The following is a 27,582-nucleotide window of genomic DNA, read 5'->3' on the forward strand; positions in this document are numbered from 1 at the left end:
ACTCGTTCCGTAAGTGCTTAACTTGACTGCGATATGAGGTAATTACTACCTACATGTTACTTCGCTATCATTAAATTGTAGATATTGGAGAACGTTCGGAAAAATAACTCACAATGAAACGTTGATACCACACAGAGATTACGTCACTCAAAATACGACAGCAAAATGAATCTCGGGGCAGGTGCCCACGCTCAGTTATCCTCGTCTGTAGGACGACCTTCCTTTGATCTTTGACTTAAATGTCTTCGAATCAATTGTTTTGACGGTGTCCCTGTTGTTTTTTTTCTACATTGATGTATTTCTGGAGAAGATAAATTAGTTTGACATGAGAGCTCTTCTAGTTTTGTTTGCGTTTCTTGTTTTGACGGACCAAGTGAGCAGTGGTAGAAGAAAACCCAAGCTACACGGTCGTTTCAGCCAAGCAAGACTGCGTGTCACCGGTAGGTGGGATATATTTGCTTGGATAAATGAACAGATTTTACGCCTGGGAATTCCCTGACGGAACTTATACCGTAAACATCTTACAGTAATTTTCCTTACCATAGCTATAACACGCGAACAATTTTGTCTCTCATAAGTATCATAGCGGTCATGGTGTTCAACGTCAAGTTCTCAACGTATCTAAGGCATTTTAGGTATATTACTCTTTTTAATAGCTTGGTATAAACGGTCTAATATACAACTTTGTTGGCTAACTTAGTGAGAGCAAACATTACACCTTAGGCTATTTGAACAAAGCAGGTACTAACTCTTTATTCTAACTGTCGCGTTGTCGCTTAGTACCTGGTGGCCACAACTGAATTTTTTCCTAGAAATTTTACTTAGTAAAGATAACTCGCACATTTAGCTGTTTTCGGTCCTTTCCTGTTTAGCAGCTTTTTACGTAATAAGCTCCCTTTGCCGATTCCAAACATTTATTATCACCAAAACCAAAATTTTAATTTTTTTATTGATACGAAAGAAAGTAATGTCTTTACTGGTTGCCTCTATTGGTAGCTGTATTGGTAGAAACAGGATTACCAAAAGCTGTTATCTTGAGGCATGTCATATGTGTCTGTAGATGTCACAATTGTAGCAGTTTCGAAACTTATTTTCACTGAAGGTTCCCGCGTATCTACGTATTCGCTATTTTATTGGGGGTTAAGATAGAATTGACAGTACCTCTCCCACAGAACTATCAAGCCTTACACGATCTTCACACAAAAAGCGACCGAAAAAAACTCACAGCTAAAAAAAAAAAGTATATTTTCTGTTGCAAAAGCGAGTGAAAGACACCCGTAAGAATAAAAGAAGGTAAGAATTGAAATTGCTCAAAAATGTTTCTTCGATGTAGTACACAAGAAGCTATAGTATCACAATGAGTTAAATCCTACTCTTAGAGTGAGTGATTAAGGTAACCCTGCCACATGGACTAGACACGTTAATAGCCATCAACAACATCTAGAAACTTTGGAAAAGAAATTATCAACGTGGTTTAAGAACATACCTCTGGATAATATTTTAATAGAAAATAAATAAATAACTGTCATTCCGTTTTCACACTGAGTGGTGTAAAGAAAGCAATCATAGAGTAGTACTTAACTAAAAGACATGGTCAAATGAATCCAAAGGATCAAAATGAAATGAAAATACTATGAGCGAAGTAGTTATCAACTATTTGAGATGCAATATATTTTTCATTTAAAACTGCAAATTATCAGACTGAGCAATTACGGACTGAGTAATACGCGTGGAATATATTAGAACATTTACACTTTGAGTTCAACGAAACAAACGGTCATTTTCGACAACTTTTTTAAAACTCAATGCCTAAAATAATAGGCGCTCCTCAAAAACTAATCACCCATGAAGCATCAGTAAAAAAAGCTGAATAAACGTTTTCTTACATTTCTTCTCCAGATCTAAGTAAAGAAAAAAAGGCTAGTATACCAGGGTTACCATCAGGAATACCAGGTGTTTCTGTTCCTTCCTCCAGTGGAAATGACTCGGTGATACGTAAGTATGGCCACAGGTTTAGAATTTTCGACTACATTTTTATGCATGTCTGTGACCAATGACCTTATAGCGTTATTGGCTTCGCAAATTTAATACAGCCATTGATGTTCATTTGCACGGAATCGTTTCATGGTTTAACGACTGGAAAAAAATTTCTGCCATAACGATTAATTTATCTAAACTGCGCTAGAATTATGAGGTGTAAAGGAAATTTAAAATTTTACTCAATTCCTGATAACCTGCTCCCAAGACACAATGTCAATGAGCCATTGTCGAACTAATGTTCGGCATTCTAACGACTGGAGTATGTCGAATAACCACAGAAGAGTGTGTGGTATTACGCCAGTAGCAAAATTTTCCAAAACCTTCGGGCAAGTTTGAAGTGTTCTATCGTTCAGCAGAAAACAAGTGCATCTCTTATTACACTTCAGGTTTATTTTAGGAATTAACCTTTGGCCTGAGTTAAACATTTTTCCCTCGTTCACTTAGCTGTGATAACTGGAAACAACTCGGTTGTTCACGCTGCAACTGTCGGAGCCTATGCAGGAGCACAAGCGGGGGCTAGTAGTGGTGCTCAAGAAGGAGCCAAGACTGGAGCTAAAGCTGGAGCCGAAGCAGGAGCCAAGGCTGGCGAGGAGGCAGGGTCGAAAGCTGGGGAAGAGGCTGGAAAACGAATAGCTCACGAGATAGCACTGGAAACTGTTCAAAAAATATTAATGGCACAGGTGCAGAGTGGTGGCGTTTTCAACATCTTCGGACAGCACCCCACTCAGAAGCCGACTACAGCAGCAGGTGGAGGAGGAGCTGGTGGAGGAGGGGGAGGCGGTGGAGGTGGTGGAGGCGGAGGCGCTTCTGCAGGAACAGGTGCCACCGCAGGAACTGCTGGGACAGCAGGAACTGCTGGAACAGCAGGCACCACTGGTGGGGGAGCTGGAGCAGGCGCAGGAGGAGGAGGAGGAGGAGGCGGCGGCGGAGCTGCAGGGGCTGGAGCAGGAGCGGCAGGGGCAGGAGCGGCAGGGGCAGGAGCGGCAGGGGCTGGTGGTGGTGAAGAAGGCGAAGGGTTAGGTGGAGTTACCACCGGTCTGCCCATAATTAATGGTGTTATGGGTTCAGCTGGGGCCGGAGGAGGGGCAGCAGCTGGAGCAGCAGCAGGAGCAGGGGCAGCAGCAGCAGCAGGAGCAGGGGCAGGAGCTGGTGCTGGTGCTGGTGCTGGTGCTGGTGCTGGTGCTGGTGCGGCAGGGGGTGCTGTAGCTGGTGGTGCAGCTGGTGCAGCTGCAGCTGGCATAGCAGGAGCAGGAGCTCAAGCTGGTGGAGGTGCAGGTGCTGTAGCTGCAATATCAGCGGCAGAGATGGCTGTTGCTACGGCTAAGGCAGCCGCTGCAGTAAGCAGTAGTGGAGCAGCAACTGCATGTAAGTCGACTACTCATTAGTACCAGCTGGGAATCTGTTAGGAAGTTTAAATGTAACAAGTATCAGAAATACCCTCGGGTATGTCCTTGAATAAAACCTCGCAGTCACCAGGCCTTCTCCCCATGCGTCTATGGATGGGAAATAAAGCTACAGATAAATATAATCTTGACTTTTTTTATTATATTTTACAGTCTATCATGGCGCCATGTATATGATTTATTCTATAAATCATCCCGCCATACAGAACTACAGAAGTAACGCCCAGTTTTATGTCCGCGGTGAAACTCTCTTACTTGGACCAAAGGGCCAATACTTTATCGCTCACGTTCCAGGATTTAGTCGCGATCGAAACACAATCTCACTGGAGTCATACTGCAAGAGAGGTTACTTCTTAAGGCAGAAGAAGTATGGTTTTATGCTCAGAGCCACACATGCAAGCTTAAATTTTGGTACGTTTTTATGATACTTATAATGATAATATAATAACATATGCGGTTATATAAATTCGATAGTCAGCAGTTAGTTCAGTTAAGTCCTCAGTAGATCACTAACCCATGGTGACGTCAAAAAGCGGCACCATATTAAGCGGTCGGTTTTCAAAGTCTCGAAATTTTTTCTCCTTTAATTCTGTAATTTTCACCTTTATTAAGTGTTCGTGATACCCTTTACTAAGTCCCAATGGCCTGCTTGCCTCGTCTAACACCTGTATTGAATGGTCCCTTAAGGCATAAGCACTAAATAAAACTAGTAATAATCTGCAAGTGAAATTTGAAATTAATCCTGAAATTAACGTTATTATTATTTTGGAGAGAGTTTTTGTATATTAAGTGGTCGTTTAAAACATAGAATGGCGTTTTTTTCTCGTTTTTATAATACCTCTATTCTGTGGATCCTTTATTGTGCAGTCACCCCGCCATTCCACGTGATCGACCACTTAACACAGGTCGACTGTATATGGAAACTACTATTACAGCTCGTCAACTTTTTCATAGAACCGTGGGAACAAGAATTGCACTTTATTGTGTGGTCTGATCGTCTGGATTAGGGTAGTCTGGAAATTAGCAGTTATCGACTGTTACTATTAGGAAGCGTAAGTCACTGTCGCCAAAGTCTCTCCTTTCCAGGACTACCCGACTAGATATGGTTTACACTAAGAATCAAATGGGGAAAGATATATGACCTTAAAATAATTTCCTGTCAATGATTAAAGAAATAAGTGATAGTCAGAAAAGAATAATTTAATCTGTCATAATTTGGACTGACATTTGCATTTATTTCCTAGCCAAAGACGCAACGTTTTACATTGGTCGACGGGAGCATTTAAAAGATACCTTTTCCTTTGGTTTGATTCATCAAGGGTGGTATCTCACAGCGTCAGACAAAGTTAGATCTGATTCGTGGAAAACAATAGCTGCCTATGACAACAAAACTAACGAGTTTGCACTCGAAAGTTCCTACGTCGTGGTTCCTTTTTCGATGGACGACCCAAAAATAAACTGCGAAACTATAGGCCCACAAGAACCAGAAGAACCTGAGGTGCCAAGTATACCAGGACAGCCTCCGAGTATCCCTGGCGAGCTGCCACCTCCGGCACCCTCCCCGCCTGCACCCTCCTATCCTGGACAACCTCAATACCCACCAGGACCAGCCGGAAGTAATTATCAACTAAATAATCAATAAGGCATCGCCGCAGCTATTTCTTTGAGCACAAATTTCACAATTTTTTCTTTTAGACATGATATTAACACATCATGGCATAGATACTTTAAAATAAATAATAGCTGTGTTTTTCAACAGTAATGTATATAAAAAAAATTACGCTCTTCTGATCGACTGAAAACGAGTGGATTCTCGTGTAATGCGAGTGAACAGTTGTAACACGAGTGCAAATTACAAATAACGCTCAAATTTCGTCTTCCTTGACTTTCTGCGATGTTTTTTAATGTACGTGCAATTTTTTTGTCTTGTATACTCATGCTTATTTACACCAAATTGCACTCGAAATCATGTTGTTACCCATACGAAATGGTATTTTCAGATTAACATGTCATTATAATATATAATCACCACCCGCAAAAGGCTGATTTCTGTAAAAACATGTGTACTTAAGAGTGATGTACTTCAAGTTAGGCTTGCGCTGTCGGAATGAAAAGAAAACCAATGCTAGCTTTATATTGGAGGCATGTGATTTTCGTTTATCTTACTTTTGTGGCTTATACCACGTCAACTTCGTCAATAATTGTTTGCCTGATTTTTCCGGTAACTTAACTATACTGACGTTATGTTCAAAATTTGTATCTCCCCAGGTAAATGTATAGCGCTGCGGTTTATTAACAGTGTTGGTCATCCATTCAAGTTAATTTCAGCAATGAAGCCGGAAGGTTGGCTTGTCACGGGAGAAGAGTTTAGAATCAGACTAACATTCAAAGACCCTAATCTCCACAAATTTGTCACTTTTAGAGGAGAAGACCCCTACGGCCAATACATACTTCACTTAGATGGTGACAAAACCATTTCAGTTATGCCCAGAACAGACTGCTCAGATTACATAGACGTACAGGTGACTGGTATTCCGGGTGAGTTGTGACGCAATAACAGTTTAAAAGCAGAAACAGGTCTGGTGAAATGGTACAAACACCACACTAAGTGATCAATGAGCTGTCAAACCACTATTGAGATTTCCTTTACAAGGAACAGCTGATAAATATCATTGCACTAAAAGACGTTGAAGAAAAAATCAGGCCTAACAGTTAACAACTGATAGTTAAGTGTTGTCATGTGTTGTTATGAAGAAGGTTTTCATAACGATAAGACTTTTTGGTTGGAGTCTAATCAAGGCCATGTATTTCGATCTATACATCTATCTGGACAACAACAAAATGCGACAAGCTGTTCATATATTTTCATGTTATTCTTTCAGTACCAGCGCCATCAATTCCTCCCCAGATAACACCAGTGCCAACCCCTCCGCCACCTCCCCCAGCTTCCCCACAGCCCCCTCCTCCACCTGCACCTATGCCACCACCACCTTCTCCACCCCCACCTCCACCACCACCAGTGTTGGCTCCACCATCTCCGCCACAGCCTCCTCCTGCACCTCCACCAATTACCCCTCCAGCAGCACCTGCTCCGCCGCCGCCGCCACCACCACCACCACCACCACCACCACCAGTAGCACCGCCAGCAGCACCGCCAGCAGCACCGCCAGCAGCACCGCCAGCAGCACCGCCAGCAGCACCGCCAGCAGCACCGCCAGCAGCACCGCCAGCAGCCCCGCCAGCAGCACCGCCAGCAGCACCGCCAGCACCTCCAGCACCGCCAGCGCCTCCGGCAGCAGTGCCCCCACCAGCACCTCCAACGCCATCTCCAACTACAGGTAAGTGATGGAATGTAATTGATATCTTATTTCTATTTAGTTCGATGACTTGTTGCATACGTGAAAAATTCAGACAGTAAACAAGGTAATTTTGGTCATTTCGTTATCATAATATGTACAGGTAGTATACGAGTCGTTTCGTGCTCTTATGAAATAACGAAGTGAAGCTGGCACCCTGAAAATGTCTTGTGACCGAAAATGACTACAATACAGTCTTGCTGAATAATTTGCCAAACGGATGCATAAGGCGGATTGCATTTGGTGTTAATTTTATTACCAATTTATTAAATTCTATTCCGGCCGCTCCACCACCGGCAAATACTACAGCAGCTAGTTAGTGTGGGATGCTTTTTGAAATATGCTTTTTGCGATGTGGTATTTGCATTTCAATAATGTAATGATGATGTAACCTCAGCTACTTATTTGGTGCAAAACAAACTCCTTCAATGTTCTTGAGCCATTTTTACCACTAAATGTAAATTTGGCTTCACAAACTTGATTGATCTAGGAAACTATTATCAACATTTTCTCATATTCCATTGTTAAGTAGTTGTTGTAATAGCGTAACAACAGTAGAGATAAATTAATTTTTTAGTTTTTCAATTGATTTATGTGATACTTTTTTGTTCCAATAATAATAATAATATTAATAACAATAAAATAATAATTCAGCGCCAAAAGGAAGCTCAGTATATACTAAATATAAAATAACACGAGGTGATTACGACATTCATTTCACTCAAACCCGAATCGTTATACTTTTTCCGTTTGAGAAATTTGTCCAAAAACCATTATGATTATCCATATTTTCGTTTCTTTCTCTTGTTTTTCAGGTGGAAAAGATGTGCACTATCATTTCCATTATCATCCTGATGGTAAATATTCCTTTCGTAATCTAACCTTTAATACCCATTTTGCCAACAAATTAAGTCAGGCTTAATGGGTAATATTTAACGTTCTCTATGCAATTTTCTGTATTTGTAGAAGTCAGTTAGTGAGATAATTATTCATGACACACATCAGAGTCTTCTCTCATGCTTCTAATTCCATTTATCTGGATTCTTTTTAATCGCGTAGGAATTTTCATGAAATATCAAGTAACTCTTCGGTGTAAAATGGCCCAGATCCACAAAAATTGCATGAGTATAGAATCTCGTGTTATAGGCACGTTACTTTGAAAGGGAATTGTTGCGTCACTCAAACCTTACAGTGTAAAACGTTTTGACGTCCACTGGGTAACTGACTGGCTCAGCCGCGAAAGCGAATTCCTAAGGTAGATAATATGTTAATTTTAAGAACTAAAATGTGCATGTAACTCTGAAAAACCTTGCGAAACTTCTGACGGATCAAAAGAAGACGGTACAAACTAACCTGACTTTGAAACTCCTTTGCATTGTGGCGATGCCAACTAGCACGAGAGTCTAAGTAGTAATAATTTTAACCACAAAAATGCATCAAATTGCTGTTATAAACAAGAGTTCTCGGCAATTTGGACCAAAAATTAAAATGATAAAGCTGGATTTCGCGGCTGCAGCAAGCAGTTTCCATGACACTGAGGTTGGAGGCAAGACGCAAAAGGTAAGAAATTTCCTTCCTTCCTTATTGTTATTCGATTTTTTATTCAAAAGTCAATGAAATGAGCCATTTGAAAACCAAGTTCACTAAATAAGTTATTTTTCTTTAGGTAAGATTCACTCCTGCCCGATTATATGCCATGCATCACATTCACCATGCCACCCTTCGTGTCCCATCACCTGCTGCAATGCTGAAATCGAATCCACTAACGCTCTTAAGCATTCAGAAATACCAGTTGCTATCTCTAGTAGATCAAAAGTCAATCGAGAGAGTTGCAGCTGCCTTATGGAGTGCGATGGACCCACGGCAGTGAATAATGGAACCTGTCACGAAAAATGTACTTGCCATCCTGACGATAACGATGCCCTCTCTGTAGCACGGAAGCCTATCTACCCCCATACACAAATAAAAAAGCCCCGAAAAAAGTTCTTGCATCCGCATTTTGGCCACAAGGAAATGAATAGAATTCAAGATTTATTTTCGAAATGGATACATGAATACGGTGATGGATTTAAAAAGGTGACTAAGGTGGGCAAAACAATAAAAGACGAAAGGTTCAAATTTCTCAACAACATGATGAGGAACTACCAACATCTCCGGGGAAAAGAAAAAGCCTTGAGGCTTCTAGAGGAGGAACAAAGTGAGCTTAGGAATCAACAGGAACATTTGCAAAATTTATTGACGAAGCAAGAAAAAGCCTTGACTAGGACTGCTACTCATAATGAGCTTGCCACTCCCAGCGCAATGAAGTATGGACGGAAGAGGCCACACGGTGACGATGTTAATATCACCATAACCACTAGCAACACAACCCAAGCGCCACCAACAACGCAAGCCCCCTTAAATCAGTATACTCTCCTTGAAATTGAAGGCATAAAGAAGCAGATATCAGAGATTCAGGTGCAGTATCAAAACCTATCGATAAAACAGACTCAACTTGCTGCAGATTTAGAAAAAGAGCAAGCTCTTTTTGAGCAAGCAAGACAGCTTATTGCGCTTCTCGTTAAGCAAAACCAAGGAGTTACAAATTCTTCACCTGCTACTTCACAGACACAGTCAGACTTTGGAGGCGTGTCAAATGACGAAGAGCTGCGCAATGGAGGGCCGGCCCAAGGCTCTGAATTGCTTAACCGGTTACAAAACGTTCTCTCACAGCTGGTGTTGACAGACGATGGGACAGCGCTGCAAAATGATGGTCGACAATTGATGCTCCTTCAACAGAACCAAGACCAAGATCAGTTTGAAGGAATTAAAAACGGAAACTCCATTAACGACAAATCTGAAGATGCTTATCAGGAGCCAAATAATATGACGTACAGCATTCCAGTCGAAATTGATCGTAGTGATCTCAATAGCCAGGAGCAAAGAAATTCCTTATTTGAAAGAAACGAGATAGGCGATGACGGTGAAAACGATGATGAATACATGCCGTTTGTCATGGACCGAGACTATTCCGATGAAGAGATTGAACCTGAATCTGCAACCCTCGAGAAAAAGACAATTATTTCACCAAACTCCAACGTCAATACTCGCAAAACTAGCAGGAGATCGAAAAAATATAAAAGTAAACTAAAAGAGAAAGACAAGTCGAGTGGTCAAACTAAAAAACACCGTGATCGGAAAACTTAAGTTGTTAGGTGTTTTCCCATCACTTATTTCAGAGGTTTACCGTGTTATCATTGATGTTTGTATTGTATGGTTACACATATTGTTCAATACAATGGTGAAACCGTTTTGCATCATAATAGTCAAATGAAAGCCAGTCATTTCCATATGGCATCCACATTATTCCACAAGTCAACCGATCAAATATGATTAAAGGAAAATGAAAAAATTATTCTAAAAACATTTCATATGGTTCTCTGAAAAAGAGAGATATCTCTCTTAAGCATTTTGTCTCTACGCCTGTGTTTTCTGATAACATTAACTATAGACTCAGTTGCTCAAAGGAAGTTAGCATTAGGCTAAAGTTAAAGTTACTTGATTTCTCCTCAAATAAATCGAACCTTAGGGCTCACATTTTGTGAAGTCTTACCTCGGCGTAGGACAAAACTGAAAGGAAAAAAATGGACTATTAAAACTTTCTGTAAAGCTACCAAACTAAATTAAAAATTGTTAACTGAACCCCAGTTAACTCAATTGTGCTTTGCACAACTCGGCCCGGCTGAGCTTCAATTGGGTCTTCTCCTACTTAAAGCAAACAGTCTATTATGCCAGTCTCTAATCCAGTCTTTTATGCCACGGTCATCACATTGCGATGGGCCTTTGGTAAGAAGATAGTTTTTTAATTTGCAAAGGGATCTACGAGTCTAACGGTTCTAGTAAAATCACTTGATGCGCTAGCTCCCTCGACCAATCGAAGACATCGTGCCACTTCAGAACCAGGTTATCTTCCGTTGTGAATATAGAGTACTGAGTTCACAAAATATTGTTGAGTAAATGAGCTGTCTCTCTTATAGGTCGGCCTTGATGTTAATAGCTCTTAAAACTTACAATATCTGGTTTTCCCTTTAACTTTCATATTAATTAACATAAGCTTTGGTTGGTATTTCACAGTACTAGGATGTGCCCCGACACATGGTGGAAATTCTGAGGGAGCATGTTGCATGTTCCCATTCTCGTATAATGGAGAGCAGTATAACAGTTGTACAGATACGGACAGCAACAAGTTGTGGTGTGCTACTACGCGAGATTATGACGCCGACCAAAAATGGGGTCACTGCCAAAGTAAGTTTACTACTTACATTTATAGCAAACATTATTTCAGAGGCAAAAAACGTACAGGCTGGTTTCAGAGGAATTTATTTCTTTCTCACACAGTTAATGAAGATAAGACCCCAATCAAGAGAGGTAGTGCTTCATCATTGGCTGATCCGAATTTGCGGTTTATATTTAAAAGATTCGGATCATAAATTAGCGAAATTTGTTCCTGCCCTGCTATCGTTACACAAATCCTAGACGGTGAATTTGTAAACCTGTGATTTAAGAAGTCTCCAATAATGCTTTCAGGTTGCCATCATACATACGGCGGGAACGGAAATGGAGCTTGTTGCCAGTTCCCTTTTGTTTATAACGATATGATCTATCATCACTGCATTCGAGGAGACCAAGCTAAACCATGGTGCGGCACAACGTACAATTTCGACAGAGACGGCAAATGGGGTTACTGTAAAGTAAAAGGTGAGGTATCCATCGCTAACGTATAACTGAATTATCAGGGGTTTTCTTCGGTGAGTGTTTTGGTTAGACAAATTAGACTACCTCTTAATCGTAACAATCTAAAGCCATTACGCTTAGATTCTGTTAGCATTTGGCCTTCGGTCTCCCTTTGCTGACCCTTATGTCAACCACAATACACTCCTGACGGAACTGTTTCACTTGTACAAGACTTAAAGCACATACACTGATTGTATATTTTTGTTCGCAACGGATTGCATCGGGGCAATTATTTCCGAGGTTGCTCGTGTGCCAATGGTTACAAAGGATACCTCACTTTCTCTTTCTGAGGACTGCGATCTGAGTTGCTCGACTCCACTAAGAGTAAGTTCTCGCTGCAATTTGAAAGCCTCAGATTTAGACAAATTCACTTCTTCGTTTTCTGCTTGCTTACTCTACAATGCATGTCAGTTAAAACTGCGTGCACGCTATTTATCCACAGTTGCCAAGCCAAGGCCAACGGAAAGTATTAACTTTCACGTCAATGTACCGTGTCCGGGTAATTGTCAATCAAAGTGTGACGAATCTTGTCCAGCCCATTGTTGTTCCTCCACGAGCTCCTGCCCGTCGTACTGCGCGCATTCCTGCAAACCAGCCTGCCCAGATGAGTGCTGCCTCTTTCCTTTACCGGTAATTCAAAATCCTGCACCTGCTCCTGCTCCTGCTCCTGCACCTGCGCCTGCGCCTGCACCTGCACCTGCCCCTCCTCCTCCTCCCCCTCCTCCACCCCCACCCCCCGTACCTCCAGCGCCACCGCTGCAACTGCAAGCCCCTTCACCTCCTTCAATTTTCATTTCTGCTCCTTATCCTCCACCACCACAACCTTATGTACTACCAGCACCATCTCAGACATACCCAGTGGCTTTAGGACCGCCGGCTACCTGTCCATCACTTTGCAACACTGTATGTATGGGCTCCTGTCCTGTGGCATGCTGCACAAGATTCGCTCCTCTACCAGCCACACGAGTCTATGTTCCACCACTTCCACCCCACCCACAGCCATACTACGTTCAGCCGCCACCTCCACCTTATTTTCAGCCTCAGCAACAACCATGGCCGACTGCATGCCCAACAATGTGCAGGTCAAAATGCGTCAGCACCTGCCCCATACATTGCTGTCAAAGATCAGTGCTAGACAACCTTAGACGCTTAGCAAATTCTCGTGAGAAACACAAAAATGTTGCAAAGTCGCTAACACCTTCCACACCAGGGTCAACTCCACAAGATCGTCTTCATCAATCAGCGGACCAAAGAGAATCAACCAGTGCCCCCCAGCCTCCTCCTATCTCTCTATCACCTTTGTTATCTTCCTCAATCAAGTGTCCGGACATTTGTTCACGGCATTGCACCAGGGTATGTTCACGTGAATGCTGCGCGGAAAAAGCCAAAGATTTAACCTCAACCAGTGCGGATGATAAAGGCCACGTAAGACGCAGTAAAATTCTTCATAAGAGAAAACCAACGAAGAGACGTGTGGCTAACAAACGTAAATTGTAAGGTAATTTTCAAGCCGGATTCGAAGATCATTGTGTGGAATGTTGTCAACTGTTAGTTCAGTCAACGAAAAAAATGATGGCTGTGGGACTCTTTTTCAAAATAATTGGTATCCATTTTTTGTTTTGTTCTGTATTTTAAACAAAAGGTTACACCAAACACTAACGATGAGGACACGTTGCAATAGACAGTGAACTGACAAAACAGTACAACAACCCACTAACTTGTCTTCAGCACCTCTTAAAGCTAATTTTAAGGGTACTCCTTTCTACATGATCAAAGCTAGCATCGTGAACGGGATTTATGTATGACATACTCATCAAAGAACTGAAGTAGTGATATAGCCAAAGTGAGTTGAGATATCGATCTTAAGCAGTTGTCACACCGAACAAGCCTTCATCATGATTGTCGCATTATTGTTGAACTATTGTAGGTATCCTAGATTTATCGACAAAACGTTCCTTATAACTCATAATTTGATGATTTCCAGATAATAATGGTAATAGTAATAAATTGAGTTCAATTCGGTCTGTAATCATATGAGTGATTAACAAAATCGGACGACCGCGAAGCGGGAGTTCGATTAAATTATCACGATTATGATGACAAGAAGGCCTGTAACATTAAAAAAACAACAGTTTACTCGGCGAAGTGCGCGACAACAGCACGCGCACATGACTCGTACCATCCACTTACACTGAGTGAGGCTTGACGTGTCGACGGTCCTATTACGGTTTCCAATTACAAGGATGACGCGTACACTGTCAATTAGTGACTCAATCGGGTTGGTGATGACCAATCACGTTCGAGAGTTTTTTTACAGTTTTGATTGATTAATTTATTAACCTTTGCTTTCCGGTTTATTCGGATTACCCTCATGATTACCTAGTCACCTAAATTTGGAGGTTGTGAACTCTCCGTTAGTTCATGGTCTGATACAGTTGTCTGATGGGACTGGTACTAACTTCTACCGATCTTTTCTTTCTTTTTCAACAGAAAATAATTGAGAGTACAGCAAGTTAACAGGTTTTGAGCGAGGAATGGATATCTTCTCTAATTTACAAGTGACAATTGATGCGACATCATTTCCTTTGCTTTAAAACATATAAAGACATTTATATCACATATGATTAGGATATATTTCTAATCTCAATTGTTGGGCGGCCACGAAGACAGAGTCAAATGTTGCTTCCTGACAAAAATCTTATGTAGCAAAACATGACAGGTTACAAAAATTTGAAAAATATCAGCATGTATCATAGTTTTAAAGTATTTTACTACATCTCTCTCTGGAGTATGGCTATTCATTCATACTTCAACTTCAGTAAAACTCAGACTTAATTGTTTTGAGCACGTTATAAGGGTTTTTACAAGAAAAATAAAAGAAACGAATGCAGTAACCGTCAAGTTTTTAAGCAAATAACTAGGTTTTTCCTTAAGGGAGAGTGGGAAGGGAACTAATACAATTTCCCAAACATATTTTGCGGCTGGCTTCAAATCAAACATATCATAATGGTGAAAAGGGCCTCATTAGGAAAATTTTCGGAGGCTAAATGCTAACACAAAATACCTGCATTTCTTTGCAACCTAAAAGAATGCCCAGATAGGAACTGCCCAGAGGCACTCATTCTGTTTAGGAATAATCTGCCTCTCAAGGAAAAAACAGGGTTTTAAGGAAAGAAATAACGTAGTAACAGGAAAGTTATCTTCCATATCTGAACAAGAAATAGCTTAGGCCATAAGAATTTAATGATGGAATCCTGGGAAGAAGTTGCAGAATTTTAAAATCTAATTGACCTTTGGCCCCTGAGAGTGACTAGCACCTAATTTCTCCTTACAATATCACCCCTGGATCGCACATTAAGATCACAAGGATAAAGAAAATCATCACAAATTGGAGAATTTCTTGGGTGGTAGGAAATGTATAGAGAACAGTAAGAAGAATATTAATACTGATGTTAAGGTGTACTGGATATATATCCCACAGAGCCGGCAGAGTTACCTCAGTACTCAACATTAGTCAAGAATGAAAAAAAAACTATGTAGTCCGAATGTTTAGCAGAACAGTATTTGAAATTGTTTGTATATTATCTCTGTTCGTGTACATGTAATTTCAGGTCTGCAAAAGTGGAACATTTACGTATTGTTATCGACGTCTCATTGACTCGAAGTACCACTTTAACATGCTACTTTAGGGAATTAGGAGGTTTGTAGTCACTGACAGTAACAATAAGCATTTCTTTCCTGACTTCTTCTTAGTTATAGATGCTAAACATGGTCGTTACTCTAAGGGTGACGTCTATAATTCCTCTAAGCTTGTCATGTCCCTAAATCAATGAATTCGTGCTTTCTACCATTGAGTAAGAGTCATTGGTGCATATTTCGATGTTAACAAAAACATCAGTGGGGCGTAAGCCGAGATTCTTACGTGCAACAAATGCGAAATAACGTTGCAATTTCTATGGGAAAACATGAAAATTTTTTGACTTCGAGTCCGATTCACATTCGCTGTAATATTCTTAAGACGTAAATTCTCTCTTGATACACCCGACAGATTTACAGGACTGCGAAACAAATGTCCTAGTGAGTCATCGGGTAAATCAAACCCGCTGCTTTCCTCTCCATAACTGTCCTCACTACAGAGGTTTGGTATCTATGTAGGTTCTATTTCGAACCTCCCCCAGCCGCCTGTTGGCCTTGTCTTTTAAGGGCATCTCCCTGACTCTGTAACTGCTGGCCCTGTTTCATGAGGTGCTGCCACTGCTGAGAGGGGCTTGGTGGCTGGCCTGCCATTTGTTTTCCTTGGTTCATGAGTTGCTGCCCTTGCTGTTGAAATCCCTGGCGCATATTCATACCCTGTCCATAGAGTCCCTGGCCCATACCCATGGCTTGTCCATAATAATTGGATCCCATGCCTGTAAAAATCAACCAAATCATGAAAGGATAGCGAAAAATTGATCGTACATTTACACTGAGAACTGAGTGTAATCCTTGTCTTCCTGATCAATCAACAGACAGTTCAGTGCTGATTCTTCACGGAATCTTGGATCATTAATAAAAAATAGTCATAACAATAGTAATAATAATCATAAGAAGAAGGATAATGACTCTACTTAAACAGGGTAGCACGTCATGACCACGGATTAAAAAAGTTGTGGCCCTGAATTCATCTGTTAGGTCAGTAGTGAGGATCTTAAAAAGAATTTCAGGTAAAATCTTTTATAGGAAACGATGGTTCATGAGCTGTAGTTGTTGAAAACAAGCTGTTCCTCCTGCCCAGCGTGATTCATGTCAAGCAGTAAAAATCGACGTGCTGACGTCAAGCTATAATAACGCTATTTAAATAGACTTGTGAGCATGTGCTGATCACATTCTCGCATTTGGCGTTTAATTGTTAAAGAAAAACTTGCCTGCCAGTTGCTGTTGTAGTTGCTGTCCCTGATTCATGAGCTGCATTCCTTGCTGCTGCAAACCTTGACCCATATTCATAGCTTGTCCATAATAGTTTGATCCCATCCCTGGTAGCCAACACATCGAATAGATGAGTATTGAAAGTACATGAAAAAAGCATTGGTTTGCCATTAAGATATTCCTTCATAAATTATTCTTTACTTGTTTTTAGGAGGATCGTAGAAAATGCTGCAGATTCCTTCAATGAATAAAATATATAACTGACAAAATCTCAGTAAGTCCGGAACAGTGCTTCAAAATGCTTCTGAAACGCATGATGTTAAAGAGCTTTTTTCAAGGGTCTATAACTTAAGTGACACTTTTGACTTTTGACCCATGGCCGACATTTTACCTTTTCACCTACACCCCATTTGAATTCCAAATTTACTCCTGATCAAAGATTATTTTTCCGAACTGCAAGTTGTATTTCAAAAATATATGTGTTATCCAAATGCCAAAATAACTAACAAGTAAAGTTTTGACATCCTTTCGATAAAAAGACTGACTAATAAATAGTTATTAGATGTGATTCATTGTACCAAGATTTTCAAAAGGAAGATCTACTTACCAGCCATTTGTTGCGATAGCTGTTGTCCTTGATTCATGAGCTGCATTCCTTGTTGTTGGAATCCTTGACCCATATTCATTGCTTGCCCTGTGATCGAAATAAAAAGCATCACAAACATTTTGAAAGGATTGCGAGAGTAAGTACAGATCTCAGCATCCTTGTTTGTAGAGGGCTCAACCTCTCGTGCCGATTGAATCGCTGAGTGCGTTAACCCTTTAACTCCCATATCAATTTTTTCTTTCTCTTTACTTTCAACCATACAACTCTTATAATCTTAGTTTATCTGGTTGATTTTGTATCCATATTGTAAGGAGAAATTCTGTCCTGGTCGATCATGGGAGTTAACGGGTTAAGCAGCAAACTTGTGAGTACAGTTCAGTTATGAATGACATTTCGAACATATTAGTTTCGAATTTAACATGGTATTTTCAGAATAAAGACACAGCTAGAGGCGTTTTTGCGTAATTATGATTTCTTCAATCCTTTGTGTACTCCATGCGCTTTTCAATTAATGACTCAATGCTACTGTGTTCCTATATACATCTAAGTAGATGTCGATACTTTAATTCTTCTTCAAATTACTACAGCCGTGTCTTATATAAAGATAACGTTTTAGTCAGTTTGATACCTTGGAGACCTTGGGCCATTCCCAGTCCTTGCTGAAAAGCTCCTTGTCCTTGCTGCCGCAGCTGATTCCCAACGTTCATTCCTTGTTGTAGCGCAGCTTGGCCCATGCCCTGTGCTTGGCCATACAATCCTTGCCCAGTCTGCATCATTTGATTCTGTAGGCCACCTGCCATTCCCTGAGCTTGCCCATAGAGGCCCTGACCAGTCTGCATGAGTTGGCCCTGTAGACCTTGGCCCATACTTTGAGCTTGTCCATAGAGTCCTTGACCAGTTTGCATTAGCTGGCCTTGGAGACCCTGTGCCTGAGGAATAGAAAACAAACATGTGTACACCAGAATGTTTTTTGAAACACCTTCTTTGTCCGATTCCGTAGGTGTGTACGTTTAGTTCCGGCTTTCATTAGTGAGGCTTGCTCTTGATCGTTACGTGTTTTATCGGTTCTTTGCACATTTCCGCTAAAAATTCACCATTTAAAACTTCGCTTCATACAGTTTAGGCTCAGGTGAACCACGCATTACAATTTCGTAGAACCATTAATTTTCGCGCTGATCATAATAACCTAACGTAAACAAATATGACCAAACCTGCTGCAATCCTTGCTGCCCAAAACTCTGTACTTGCCCTAAAGCTCCCATTCCTTGTTGCCTCACTTGGTTTAAAGCACCCATACCGGTTTGACGAGCCTGGTTCATTATTCCCATTCCTTGTTGTTGAACTTGATCTGTCGGATAAGAGATTTCTCGGTTGAAAATCAGTCAAAATAGGCAACTTTCTTATGTTTTTGCTTGCGTATGATGAGACAGGACTCGTCGATTCCGCGAAAAGTGACAATGATGAGGCGAGTGATTTTTACTCAAAGCACATGCACACTCACTTATAGGTCTTAAAGTACTCGGTGCATTTACTAATTCACACTGTATCAAATTTTACAAGTGTAATATTTATACCAAAAGAACCATTAACCATTTCAAACTCAAGATGATAACGTCAACCTTGAGACTACTGAAAACTGATGACAAAACCACTTACTGAGAGTTTGTTTTCCTTGCTGCGCAAGCCCTTCCCCTGTTTTTCTGGCTTGCTCCACGGCTGACTCCCCTGCTCTCTGCGCATCTCCAACAGCACTCATGCCCTGCTGTTTAGCTTCCTCCGCTAAACCAGCCGCCTCTGCAGACAGACCTTCACCCATTTTCACAGCCTTATCGGTCTATGAGAGATATCCCGCCTTAAGCACGATAGAAATGTGTTTCTCTATTCATTAATTTATTTTATTACTCGCTAAGTGGATCCAAGGTGATAGGGGCACCTATCTCCCTTTTTACTTTTAGTGACACTTTTGGTGGTCTTTCTGTGCCGTTTGTGTGCTATGATACTGTCATGTCGAAGGAAATTTCTCATCCCCTCCCATCCCCAGTTGAATTTTGTGTCCTTTGAAAGAAGAGTAATGTTGATAATAATAATTCACATTGTTTTTAAATATAACTTCAACTGTGCCCGGTGAGACGACAGCATATTAAGGGTGAAAAGATTTCAGAAGAAACTAACATCGACAAACGCCTCATACCTCCTTTTCAACCTCTTCTTTTATCTTTTCGAACTGAGTTTTTCCTTCATTGAAAACATCCATGGCTACTTTTTTGGCTTTTTCGTAATACTCGGGAATGAGAGGTTTAACTCTCTCCACCAGTTCCTTTATTTTATCCTTATCAACATTGTCCAGAAGTCCCTTCACGTCTCCAGTGTCATAGTTTCCAATTGCTGATAATTCTCCGCCAAGATCACTTGCCAGCCCAGTGAACTCAGACAACACACTTTCTTTAAATACATCAAGAGCTTTCATGCCGTAGTCTTTACCGCGATTAAACCAATCTAATATAACAAAAACAAATTCTAAGATATCCCTGTAAAATTTTACCAAATTTCCAGTCAGTGCTCTTTTGTTTCTGTTTTAAAGGATCAAGTCATAAAAAAGGAAGAAAACAATTGTGTTTGTGCAAGGGAAAAGACAAGACGGGGCCTGAAGACAGGGAATATTGCCAAAAAAATTACAAAGGATCACAATTGCGCTTTAAAAACACACACATGTACGGTAGACATCTCATCGACTTACTCATTCCCAGTTCGAAGTAACGTCCCTTGATTTTATCATTATAGAAGTCTTCTGCTCTTTTTTGCCATGGTTTTAACTGCAAAAACACAAGTTATTACAAAAAAATGTACTGAACAGATAAACTCCTGTAAGCTGGGAAAAATTCAAAGGATGAAACATCCTAATAGTAAAAACTTACCTTTTTATAGAAGTCTTTTGCCTGAAAAACGAAAAAAAAAAATCCAGGTCACTATATTGTCAAATAAGGCTGTGTAATATTTTCAGTTAAAAACCTTTGTATTCATATAAAATTAGGGATACATGTTGCAGTCATTGTCGTTGCTGCTTATTACTGCAGTTTTGTTGCATTTTCGTCTTCTTTCATTTATTGCTATTCACCATCTTGACACTCTTACCCTATCAATCAAATCATCTTTAGAGCTGGTCAGTCCTTTTGCCATTCCTAGTCCTTGGCTTTGGAGTTGGTTGACCGCACCCATCCCTTCGTGAAAAAAGATAAAAAACCATCATTATTTTCAACAATTTACAGTAAGGAGGAAAAATTGCTGTTCAAAAATTTATTCGATGCACAATTGTTTGTTCTTTACCTTGGCCCTGCAGCTGATTCACAACCCCCATGCCTTGTCCTTGAATTTGATTAGCTAACCCCATTCCCTGTCCTTGTAGTTGACTGGCTAATTGCGACCCCTGTCCTTGAAGCTGGTTTACCATTCCCATTCCCTGACCTTGCAGCTGACCAAGCTGACTTTGTGCTTGACCAAGCATCGCTGCTCCTTGGCCTTGCAGTTGATTGGCCACTTGCATTCCTTGTCCTTGAAGCTGATTTACCATTCCCATCCCCTGGCCTTGAAGTTGATTGGCAAGTTGCATGCCTTGTCCTTGGAGTTGATTTGCCACCCCCAAACCCTGACTTTGTAGTTGACTGGCTAATTGCTGTCCTTGGCCTTGAAATTGATTCACCATTCCCATACCCTGCCCTTGAAGTTGATTGGCCAGTTGCATTCCTTGTCCTTGAAATTGATTCACCATTCCCATACCTTGGCCTTGAAGTTGACTGGCTAATTGTTGTCCTTGGCCTTGAAACTGGTTAGCCACACCCAAACCCTGACCTTGCAACTGATTCAGCATTCCCGCACCTTGACCTTGAAGTTGGCCGAACTGATTTTGGAACTGACTTGCCATGCCGGCTCCTTGACCTTGAAGTTGGCCAAACTGATTTTGAAACTGACTTGCCATGCCGCCTCCTTGACCTTGAAGTTGGCCAAACTGATTTTGGAACTGACCCGCCATGCCGCCTCCTTGGCCTTGGAATCGATTCAGAAGCTGTTGTCCTTGACCCTGAGCACCACCCATCATCCCTTGCGCCTGACCCCAAGCCTGTTGGCCTTGATCTGAAAGAAAGGCATTGAAACTGGAGAGAAATTCCCTACATACATAATAATATGATAGGTATTGAGAACTCACTCTGAATGCCGCCAAGAGCTGCTTGACCTTGGCCGACGGCTCCACCCACGGCAGCTTGTCCTTGACCAGCCAGTTGTTGACCTTGACGGATGGCTTGTTGACCTTGTTGTTGGGCTCCGCCGATAGCCTTTGGAAAAACACATAAAAAATATTCATACTTTATAACGCCTTTTTTATCTGGGCGAAATCGAGCAGTTTTTGACAGAAGTTCATTGGCTGATCAATTCAATTCTAATGCAAATACGTTGTATTTGTCTTCCATAAGAGGGGGTTGGAGCTAAACAACAATTTTGTCTGCCTTAAATTTTGTTTTCACCGGTAGATGTAAGAATGGAGAGAGGAGACAGTTGAGTCGCGCAAAGGACGAGTTCACGCTAATGCGGACGATTTTCTCGTAATTGAATCTCTTTAATATCTTATGAAAAGTGGAGAAACGCGTTCCACATTGACAAAAATTTAGCATTTTTCATTTTGTTGACATTAAAGACATTTACCTTTAAATACTGGTGAAATGTCGAGACCAAAGTTTTCGCTCAGAATTAAAGAATTTCACAGTAGCGCTGGGGCTTCTCAATCTTTTCCCTTTCATCAATGCAAATAGCATTGGAAGGCTCGAGGAACTTTGCTTCAAACTCAATTTCAGTTACATTTTTGCAGGATTTGGATTCATAGAGGTAACCAACAGACATCAGCAGAAATAACGCTACTATTTAAGAGTATTGCAGTTTTAAACAGACAAAGCATAGATACTTCGAACTATCACCAATTCAACTTTATTAATATGTTTTGTTTAACTGTTCAAACAGAGTAACAAAAACGGAAATTACCCCCTCAAACATTTTGGCCGACATAAAAAAGAATATTATTTGCACGAGGGAATGAGAAGAGATAGCTTGGTGATGAGCGCACTCGGTGGACTCTTTATTTACAGGTCTGTGATAACATTGCAGTTTTTTCTTGGCTTAGATACTTGGCCTTCATGGCGCCTCTCCGCCCAGTATTATTGATGGATACTGGCTTACTGTCAGAGAGCTTTGACGATACGCTGGGCAGTAACAGCGCGATGGACTGGTACCTCTCCTAAGGGAGTAACAATACTACGGGATGGGCACTGAGCAGTTGAATATCCTCTGATATCCGCGTCTGCAGCGGAATAAGCCATGTTATGGTTTATCTGAAGTCAGTTTACCTGTTGACCCTGACTAACAAGCTGTTTGCCTTGCTTTTGAGCTTCCAACGTGGCGTTTCTCAGTCGTTCCTGTCGCTCTCGAAGTTGTTTTAATTGCTCTAGCCTACGAACATAATTTACATAGTTCAGGACGACATATGGATTGAAGTCCGCCATGGATGGGTCTGCAAAAAAAAAGGTTCAGTCAGCATTCAAGTATTCAAGTTGATTTCATATCATGTCTGTATACTCAGTAGATTATATGGACCTCTTTTCTTAAGATCCCACTCACTGTGAACGCACTATTCCCCAACGCCCCCTTCCCTCCACTTTCCCTTTAGAGATAGCCCTCAAATTCAATCAGTTTCCGCTTTGTGCTTCGTAGGTGTGTCATTCGAAGAAATGCATACTAGGCAAAACTTAAACAGTTTTTGCCCAAATTTTTTTTGATTTGTATACTTCCCCTCCCCCAATTTCTCTACAGTAAACCACCCTTCTAAAAGCCATTCAGATTGATAAGCTCAATCAAGGGAGGGGTGGGGGATAAGAACGTTCCTGTCGTGCAGTTAGGTTTACTGTATATTTTTGGTCAAGCCTCTTTTCTAATACAACGTACCCATTCCATAAGGAATTACTTCACAAATGGACAACGCTTTTCCGCTCTCAGGGGCCTGAATGTTGATATATTGTCCGGTTAAATCACAGCTTATGGTTTTGATTTCACCAGGTCGTACACTGTGTTTATCGCCACACTTTCTATTTATGTTTCCATTGTCATCCAAGCTATCTCCTATGCTTATTTCAAAATCTTTTAGCTCAGTGCCATTTTGGGGTCCAGCAATGTATAACTCTTTTATCGTAGTATTATATCCCAGGTCCAGTCGCCACCAGGGGCTATCCTCGGTCTGGGTCAAAGAGCAGAAACCTAATATAGAAAGTAAAACAATGATAACACTTTCTTCATTGAAGTTAGCATTCAAAGTTTGTTGTGTTTAACCGAAATTATGACAGACGTATAGATGGTACATTTGTGAAAAGGAGTGTTGTGATAGAGTATGACCGGCCGTAGTAAACGTCCACTCACACGGTTGTCCTTAACAGTAGCTAGGACGATTAATAAGCTCTCCTTAAAGGTCGCTTCTTTAACTTTCTCCAATAAATCAATATCGCAATGCTTCAGAACCTTGGGAACAGATCATTTATCGAATAAAGAACCTCGGTAACCTAAAAACTCAGTACAAGACCATGGACTCCTAAACCGCTTCGGCTCGCCACTCTATTGGCATACTATAAGCATTCACGTAGAGATGCCAGAACTGCTCAGTGATGATTGATTTTGTGAGAAATAAACAAGTTCGAGCAGTTAGTAGGGAGAAATTTCGGTTGGTCGGTCGATTCCTGTAGGCAGCTAGACAAAACTCAAACCGCTAAAAACCGTATGACCACCGCAAAGTTTATCCTCAATCGGTCCAGCTTTCTAGGAAGTTTCGAGCGACAATCGAAGTTGACTAGTCTATCGATATTTAAAAGCTAGACTTTTAAAGTGGCTCCTTATTGAGTAAAAAACTTGCTTGAGTGGTTACATTTTTTCAACGTCGGATTCTTATATTTTGATAGACCTTATACTGCTTAAGTTTTACAACGTATTTTTTTTACCCTGAGGGTTAAATTATTGCTACTCTTACCATTGCCTAGCCTTCCGTCGATCGCTTTTGAGGCTACATCTCCTTCCTCAGTGCTCGATTGTTCAGCTGTACGATTGTATGCCAAATTAACTGAAAATTGTGAAATATTAAAGTCTGTTAATCAATTACTTCTCAAAAGAAGAAAGTTTGCAAAAAGGGTTAAATATATACGACAAGATCATGGATTATGCAAGTTTTGATTTGGGTCACCAAGGAATTCACAACGAAAAACCGGTGAGCTAAACTAGTGACACTGATACCACGCCTCAACGCGACGGTAGACAACGGACGCAAACCTTTTCCCAAATGTCGCCGTTATCTTGTGGTTTTGAGTCTAAGATTTTGTGGATAAATAATTCATTATCCCGTATTGACATTTTTTGGGGGTTTCTTTTAAATTTGTCTTACCTTGGCCGAATGAACAGCCTATCAGCTCGGCGCGCATGCACAGTATTAATCCGTTCCAGGATTGGGGATTAATTCGAATGAATCTAGCAGCCACCCTGTACTTGAAATGATTGGTAAATGCAAAATAGAATCCGCGGAAAACCTGCAACAAATATAAAGCAAAACCTTTCACTCAAAATTCAATGCAAATTTAAGATCATCTGAACTGAATAAAGGATTTTTGTAAAACTTTGCAAAAATCTGGATCTTAATAAGGTGATTACAGTTCAATAATCGTATCAAGAAAAGCGGATCGTTCAGTTCGACAGTTCAATGATTGAAACGAAGAGACGTATTCAAGGTACAAAAGGTGTTCGTGAAAAAAGTACTGATCGTATTGAAAGAGTAACCAAACCCCGACCCTTCCACAACACTTTTATTTTGCAAAAAACTCTGCACACCATATGTGATATTTGGTCAATAAATAATAGTTGAAAGCATAGATAACATAGGAATATACCATAGATATAAAGTGTAAAATAAGATTACCTTTGCTGTGCCATTTTCTTTATAGTAATCCCACCGCTGACCATCAAGACTGTAGCTCACACGATATTCGGTTACCCAGTCGGGTGTGTGGCGCGCTCCTTGAGTTATGACACCGCTGACCAACACAATTCCGCCTAAAATGGATTTTAAATGATATTATACAGCTGAAATATTTGCCTCGCGTAAGTTTTAGTGTTTTTACACACAGTTGATGCTTTTCGCCGACTCGTCTACCTTTTTCTTAAATTAATAGGCTGAGAAATGCTTAATAGCCTTAGATATGATGATCCCACCTAAATTGATATCACTGTATTTTAGACTAACAAATCTGGTTACTTTACTATTTATGGATAATGAGTGACTGCTCTGTATTCCATCGATTACCGAGATAAATCTGCATGTAGTGAGGTCCTGGATGTCTTCTGTTGATGCACCATGACCCCCACGGGTTATTCAACCTCCCCATGTGGGGCTGCAGGTGCCTGCTTGGGTAAGCAGAAGATGCTGTGATTTGATAATCCCAAATGCGGAATCGATTGGACATGCCCAGTTGGTATATGCAAACTGAACAAAAATAACATTCCTTAATCATAAACATGAAAACTTGCCGGAAGATAAGGAGGATATTTAACGTAATCATTATCGGACAAAGAGCACAGCAATTCCAACAAAAAATTGAAAGTAGTTTTTTTTTGTGGGTGTTGCTTGTCGTGGAGGTTTCTCAGGCAAGATTTCCTCACAGCCCCGTGCTTCATAATGCACAAAGTTCTTGAATAAAAAAAAAGGGCAGCAAAAACAATAAATTTCCTCTGGGAGTATGACTTTGTTTCACAATAGTATGGGGTTATGTGGAAATCTCTCCGTTTCTTTCATGTTTCACAACTTCCAAGTTGAAATCATGTGGCTAACAAGAGTTACTAGTATGCAACGCCTCAAATGATCATTGCCAGTGACAAACCCGACTGGGACGAATTGCATGTATTCCTGCGCAACCTCAAAGACTGAAATTATGAACTGCACAACTTGACTTACTTGGAAATCGGATATTTGTACCACCCAGTCCGGGAGGTCGATCGGCAACTGTCTCATTCTTGTCATCATTCGCACCATCCACGGCTTGCCTTTTAACTGGAAAATAGAGCATTATGTCAAAGTATTTATAATTTCGCAAATTTACTATAAGCGCACGTGGATTGCGCATTTGTTTTATCAGTGTATGTTCTTCACGTGTAAAGGAAGATGTGAGAATGAAAGAACCCCTTTTGGGTAATCTCTCGTGTCGGTATAGTTTGATTTAAACTTCAAGTTTTATAAGATCCTAGCTTTCGCCGATCAACGGCTTCATTAGAGTTGAGAAAAATATTTAAGTGATCTAGATAAAAATCAGAGTAAATTTGAATGTGAGAAAAAGTGTGAAGACTAAGGATGAGGAAAATTCTGTAAATGCATACGAAGCATATATATAAAATATAAATATAAACTTAAATGATCAACATAATCTAGTGAACGAGTAATGACCGAGCAAGGAGACCCTTTAGTCGCGCTGAAATCCTTGCCTTGGTAAAATGTTAGTTAAAAGCAACATCCGGTGATAACTGATAACAAAAGAGGTCATCAAAGAAAAAAAGGTTTTTCACGCAGCTTCCTTAGCAGATCCCTGAGATGACTTTATTAACGAAAGCTTGCTTTTTGCAACGTTATGATTATTATTTGTGTTATTCACAACGAATTTACATAAGCGGTTGATACGGGACGCGCCCAAAATATCTATGACGGGACGTGCAAATGATTCCTTAAAGAATAATCAGATGTAGCTTTTAATTCTGCGATATAAGTAAAATGAACCAACAAGCTTTAGTAAGAGAGTATTAATAAAAATTTGTGTATTTCGCTTAAAATCATAGCTGTCTTCGAAATAAGAAGTTGCTTTTCGAATGAACATATGCAATAATTTTCATTAGCAGATTTTTAAAATCTGAGCTACCTGCATCTTGCTTCATGAATGGGTCAAAATACACATGCCGAAATCTTTCCCTTTAAAATTTGATTTTCCTACAGAGTACTGTACGCAAGATAAGGTGAAAATAGCTTATTTCAGTCACAGGTGGAAAAAACCGAACGATGCTACCAGCGTTACAAATGCAGAGCGTATGTGAAAGAGCTATTTACCTCTTTTCAGCAGTTCGGTATCCGTTCTTTTAAAAGGAAGACATATTGACAACGACAGTGTCCCTGCAAATAGCAATACGAAAGCGAATCCTTTCATTTCAGACGAGGAGAAGCTGCAGCCTAGATAAAAAGACTTTTGCAGCATTTGAGCTAATGGACGCGCAAAGCGGCGTTAGATTTCTGCGCTGGTACGCGATTAATAATTTACAGCAGCTGCAAAGTCACTGATACTATATGTAAATATGAAGTGTTGTTAGACTCCTGATTATATACAGGTACCTGTTAACGAGAGAGTCCCACACTACCTTGGAAAATTCAACAACTTTCGTTAAAATGCTT

At 40.6% G+C, this 27,582-nt stretch overlaps 2 protein-coding genes across 3 annotated transcripts; one reads left to right on the forward strand and one right to left on the reverse strand.

Moving 5' to 3' along the window:
• On the forward strand, positions 1 to 14,462 carry LOC113670258 (uncharacterized). Of its 2 annotated transcripts, XM_027186363.2 has the most exons (12): positions 23 to 440; positions 1,900 to 1,995; positions 2,485 to 3,405; positions 3,597 to 3,854; positions 4,688 to 5,059; positions 5,712 to 5,981; positions 6,326 to 6,781; positions 7,615 to 7,656; positions 10,913 to 11,083; positions 11,366 to 11,536; positions 12,015 to 13,070; positions 14,063 to 14,462. In XM_027186363.2, the coding sequence occupies exons 1-11, from the start codon at positions 326 to 328 to the stop codon at positions 13,067 to 13,069; spliced, it is 3,927 nt and encodes a 1,308-aa protein (XP_027042164.2). In that variant the 5' UTR covers positions 23 to 325; the 3' UTR covers position 13,070; positions 14,063 to 14,462. The 2 variants fall into 2 exon arrangements, with proteins under 2 accessions (XP_027042163.2, XP_027042164.2); XM_027186362.2 differs by lacking the exons at positions 10,913 to 11,083; positions 11,366 to 11,536; positions 12,015 to 13,070; positions 14,063 to 14,462 and adding an exon at positions 8,466 to 10,476 and having other exon boundaries at positions 1 to 440.
• LOC113670259 (uncharacterized) lies at positions 14,194 to 27,441 on the reverse strand. The gene is made up of 20 exons (XM_027186365.2): positions 27,244 to 27,441; positions 26,107 to 26,202; positions 25,459 to 25,638; positions 25,075 to 25,208; positions 24,547 to 24,688; positions 24,139 to 24,228; positions 23,070 to 23,378; positions 22,475 to 22,638; positions 21,286 to 21,412; positions 20,409 to 21,212; positions 20,217 to 20,302; positions 20,000 to 20,020; positions 19,822 to 19,897; positions 19,276 to 19,580; positions 18,741 to 18,918; positions 18,296 to 18,432; positions 17,713 to 18,013; positions 17,085 to 17,171; positions 16,477 to 16,584; positions 14,194 to 15,981 (listed from the first exon to the last, which is right to left on the reverse strand). Exons 1-20 carry the CDS (start codon positions 27,386 to 27,388, stop codon positions 15,731 to 15,733), a joined length of 3,741 nt encoding a protein of 1,246 aa, XP_027042166.2. The 5' UTR covers positions 27,389 to 27,441; the 3' UTR covers positions 14,194 to 15,730.
• Positions 27,442 to 27,582: the final 141 nt, after the last annotated feature.

The sequence above is a fragment of the Pocillopora damicornis genome, chromosome 4 (genome assembly GCF_964200805.1).
Source record: "Pocillopora damicornis chromosome 4, jaPocDami1.2, whole genome shotgun sequence".
Classification (NCBI taxonomy): domain Eukaryota; kingdom Metazoa; phylum Cnidaria; class Anthozoa; order Scleractinia; family Pocilloporidae; genus Pocillopora; species Pocillopora damicornis.

Bases quoted from the DNA above. Each gene is read 5' to 3' on its own strand.
- LOC113670258 (XM_027186362.2), top strand. From the start codon at position 326: ATGAGAGCTCTTCTAGTTTTGTTTGCGTTTCTTGTTTTGACGGACCAA. The intron at 5,060-5,711 runs GTAATTATCAAC...GTATCTCCCCAG, and splicing joins CCCACCAGGACCAGCCGGAA to GTAAATGTATAGCGCTGCGG. The intron at 5,982-6,325 runs GTGAGTTGTGAC...TTATTCTTTCAG, and splicing joins ACAGGTGACTGGTATTCCGG to TACCAGCGCCATCAATTCCT.
- LOC113670259 (XM_027186365.2), bottom strand. From the start codon at position 27,388: ATGCTGCAAAAGTCTTTTTATCTAGGCTGCAGCTTCTCCTCGTCTGAA. The intron at 25,639-26,106 runs GTAAGTCAAGTT...ATTTTTGTTCAG, and splicing joins TACAAATATCCGATTTCCAA to TTTGCATATACCAACTGGGC. The intron at 19,898-19,999 runs GTAAGTTTTTAC...GTGTTTTTGCAG, and splicing joins CAAAAGACTTCTATAAAAAG to TTAAAACCATGGCAAAAAAG.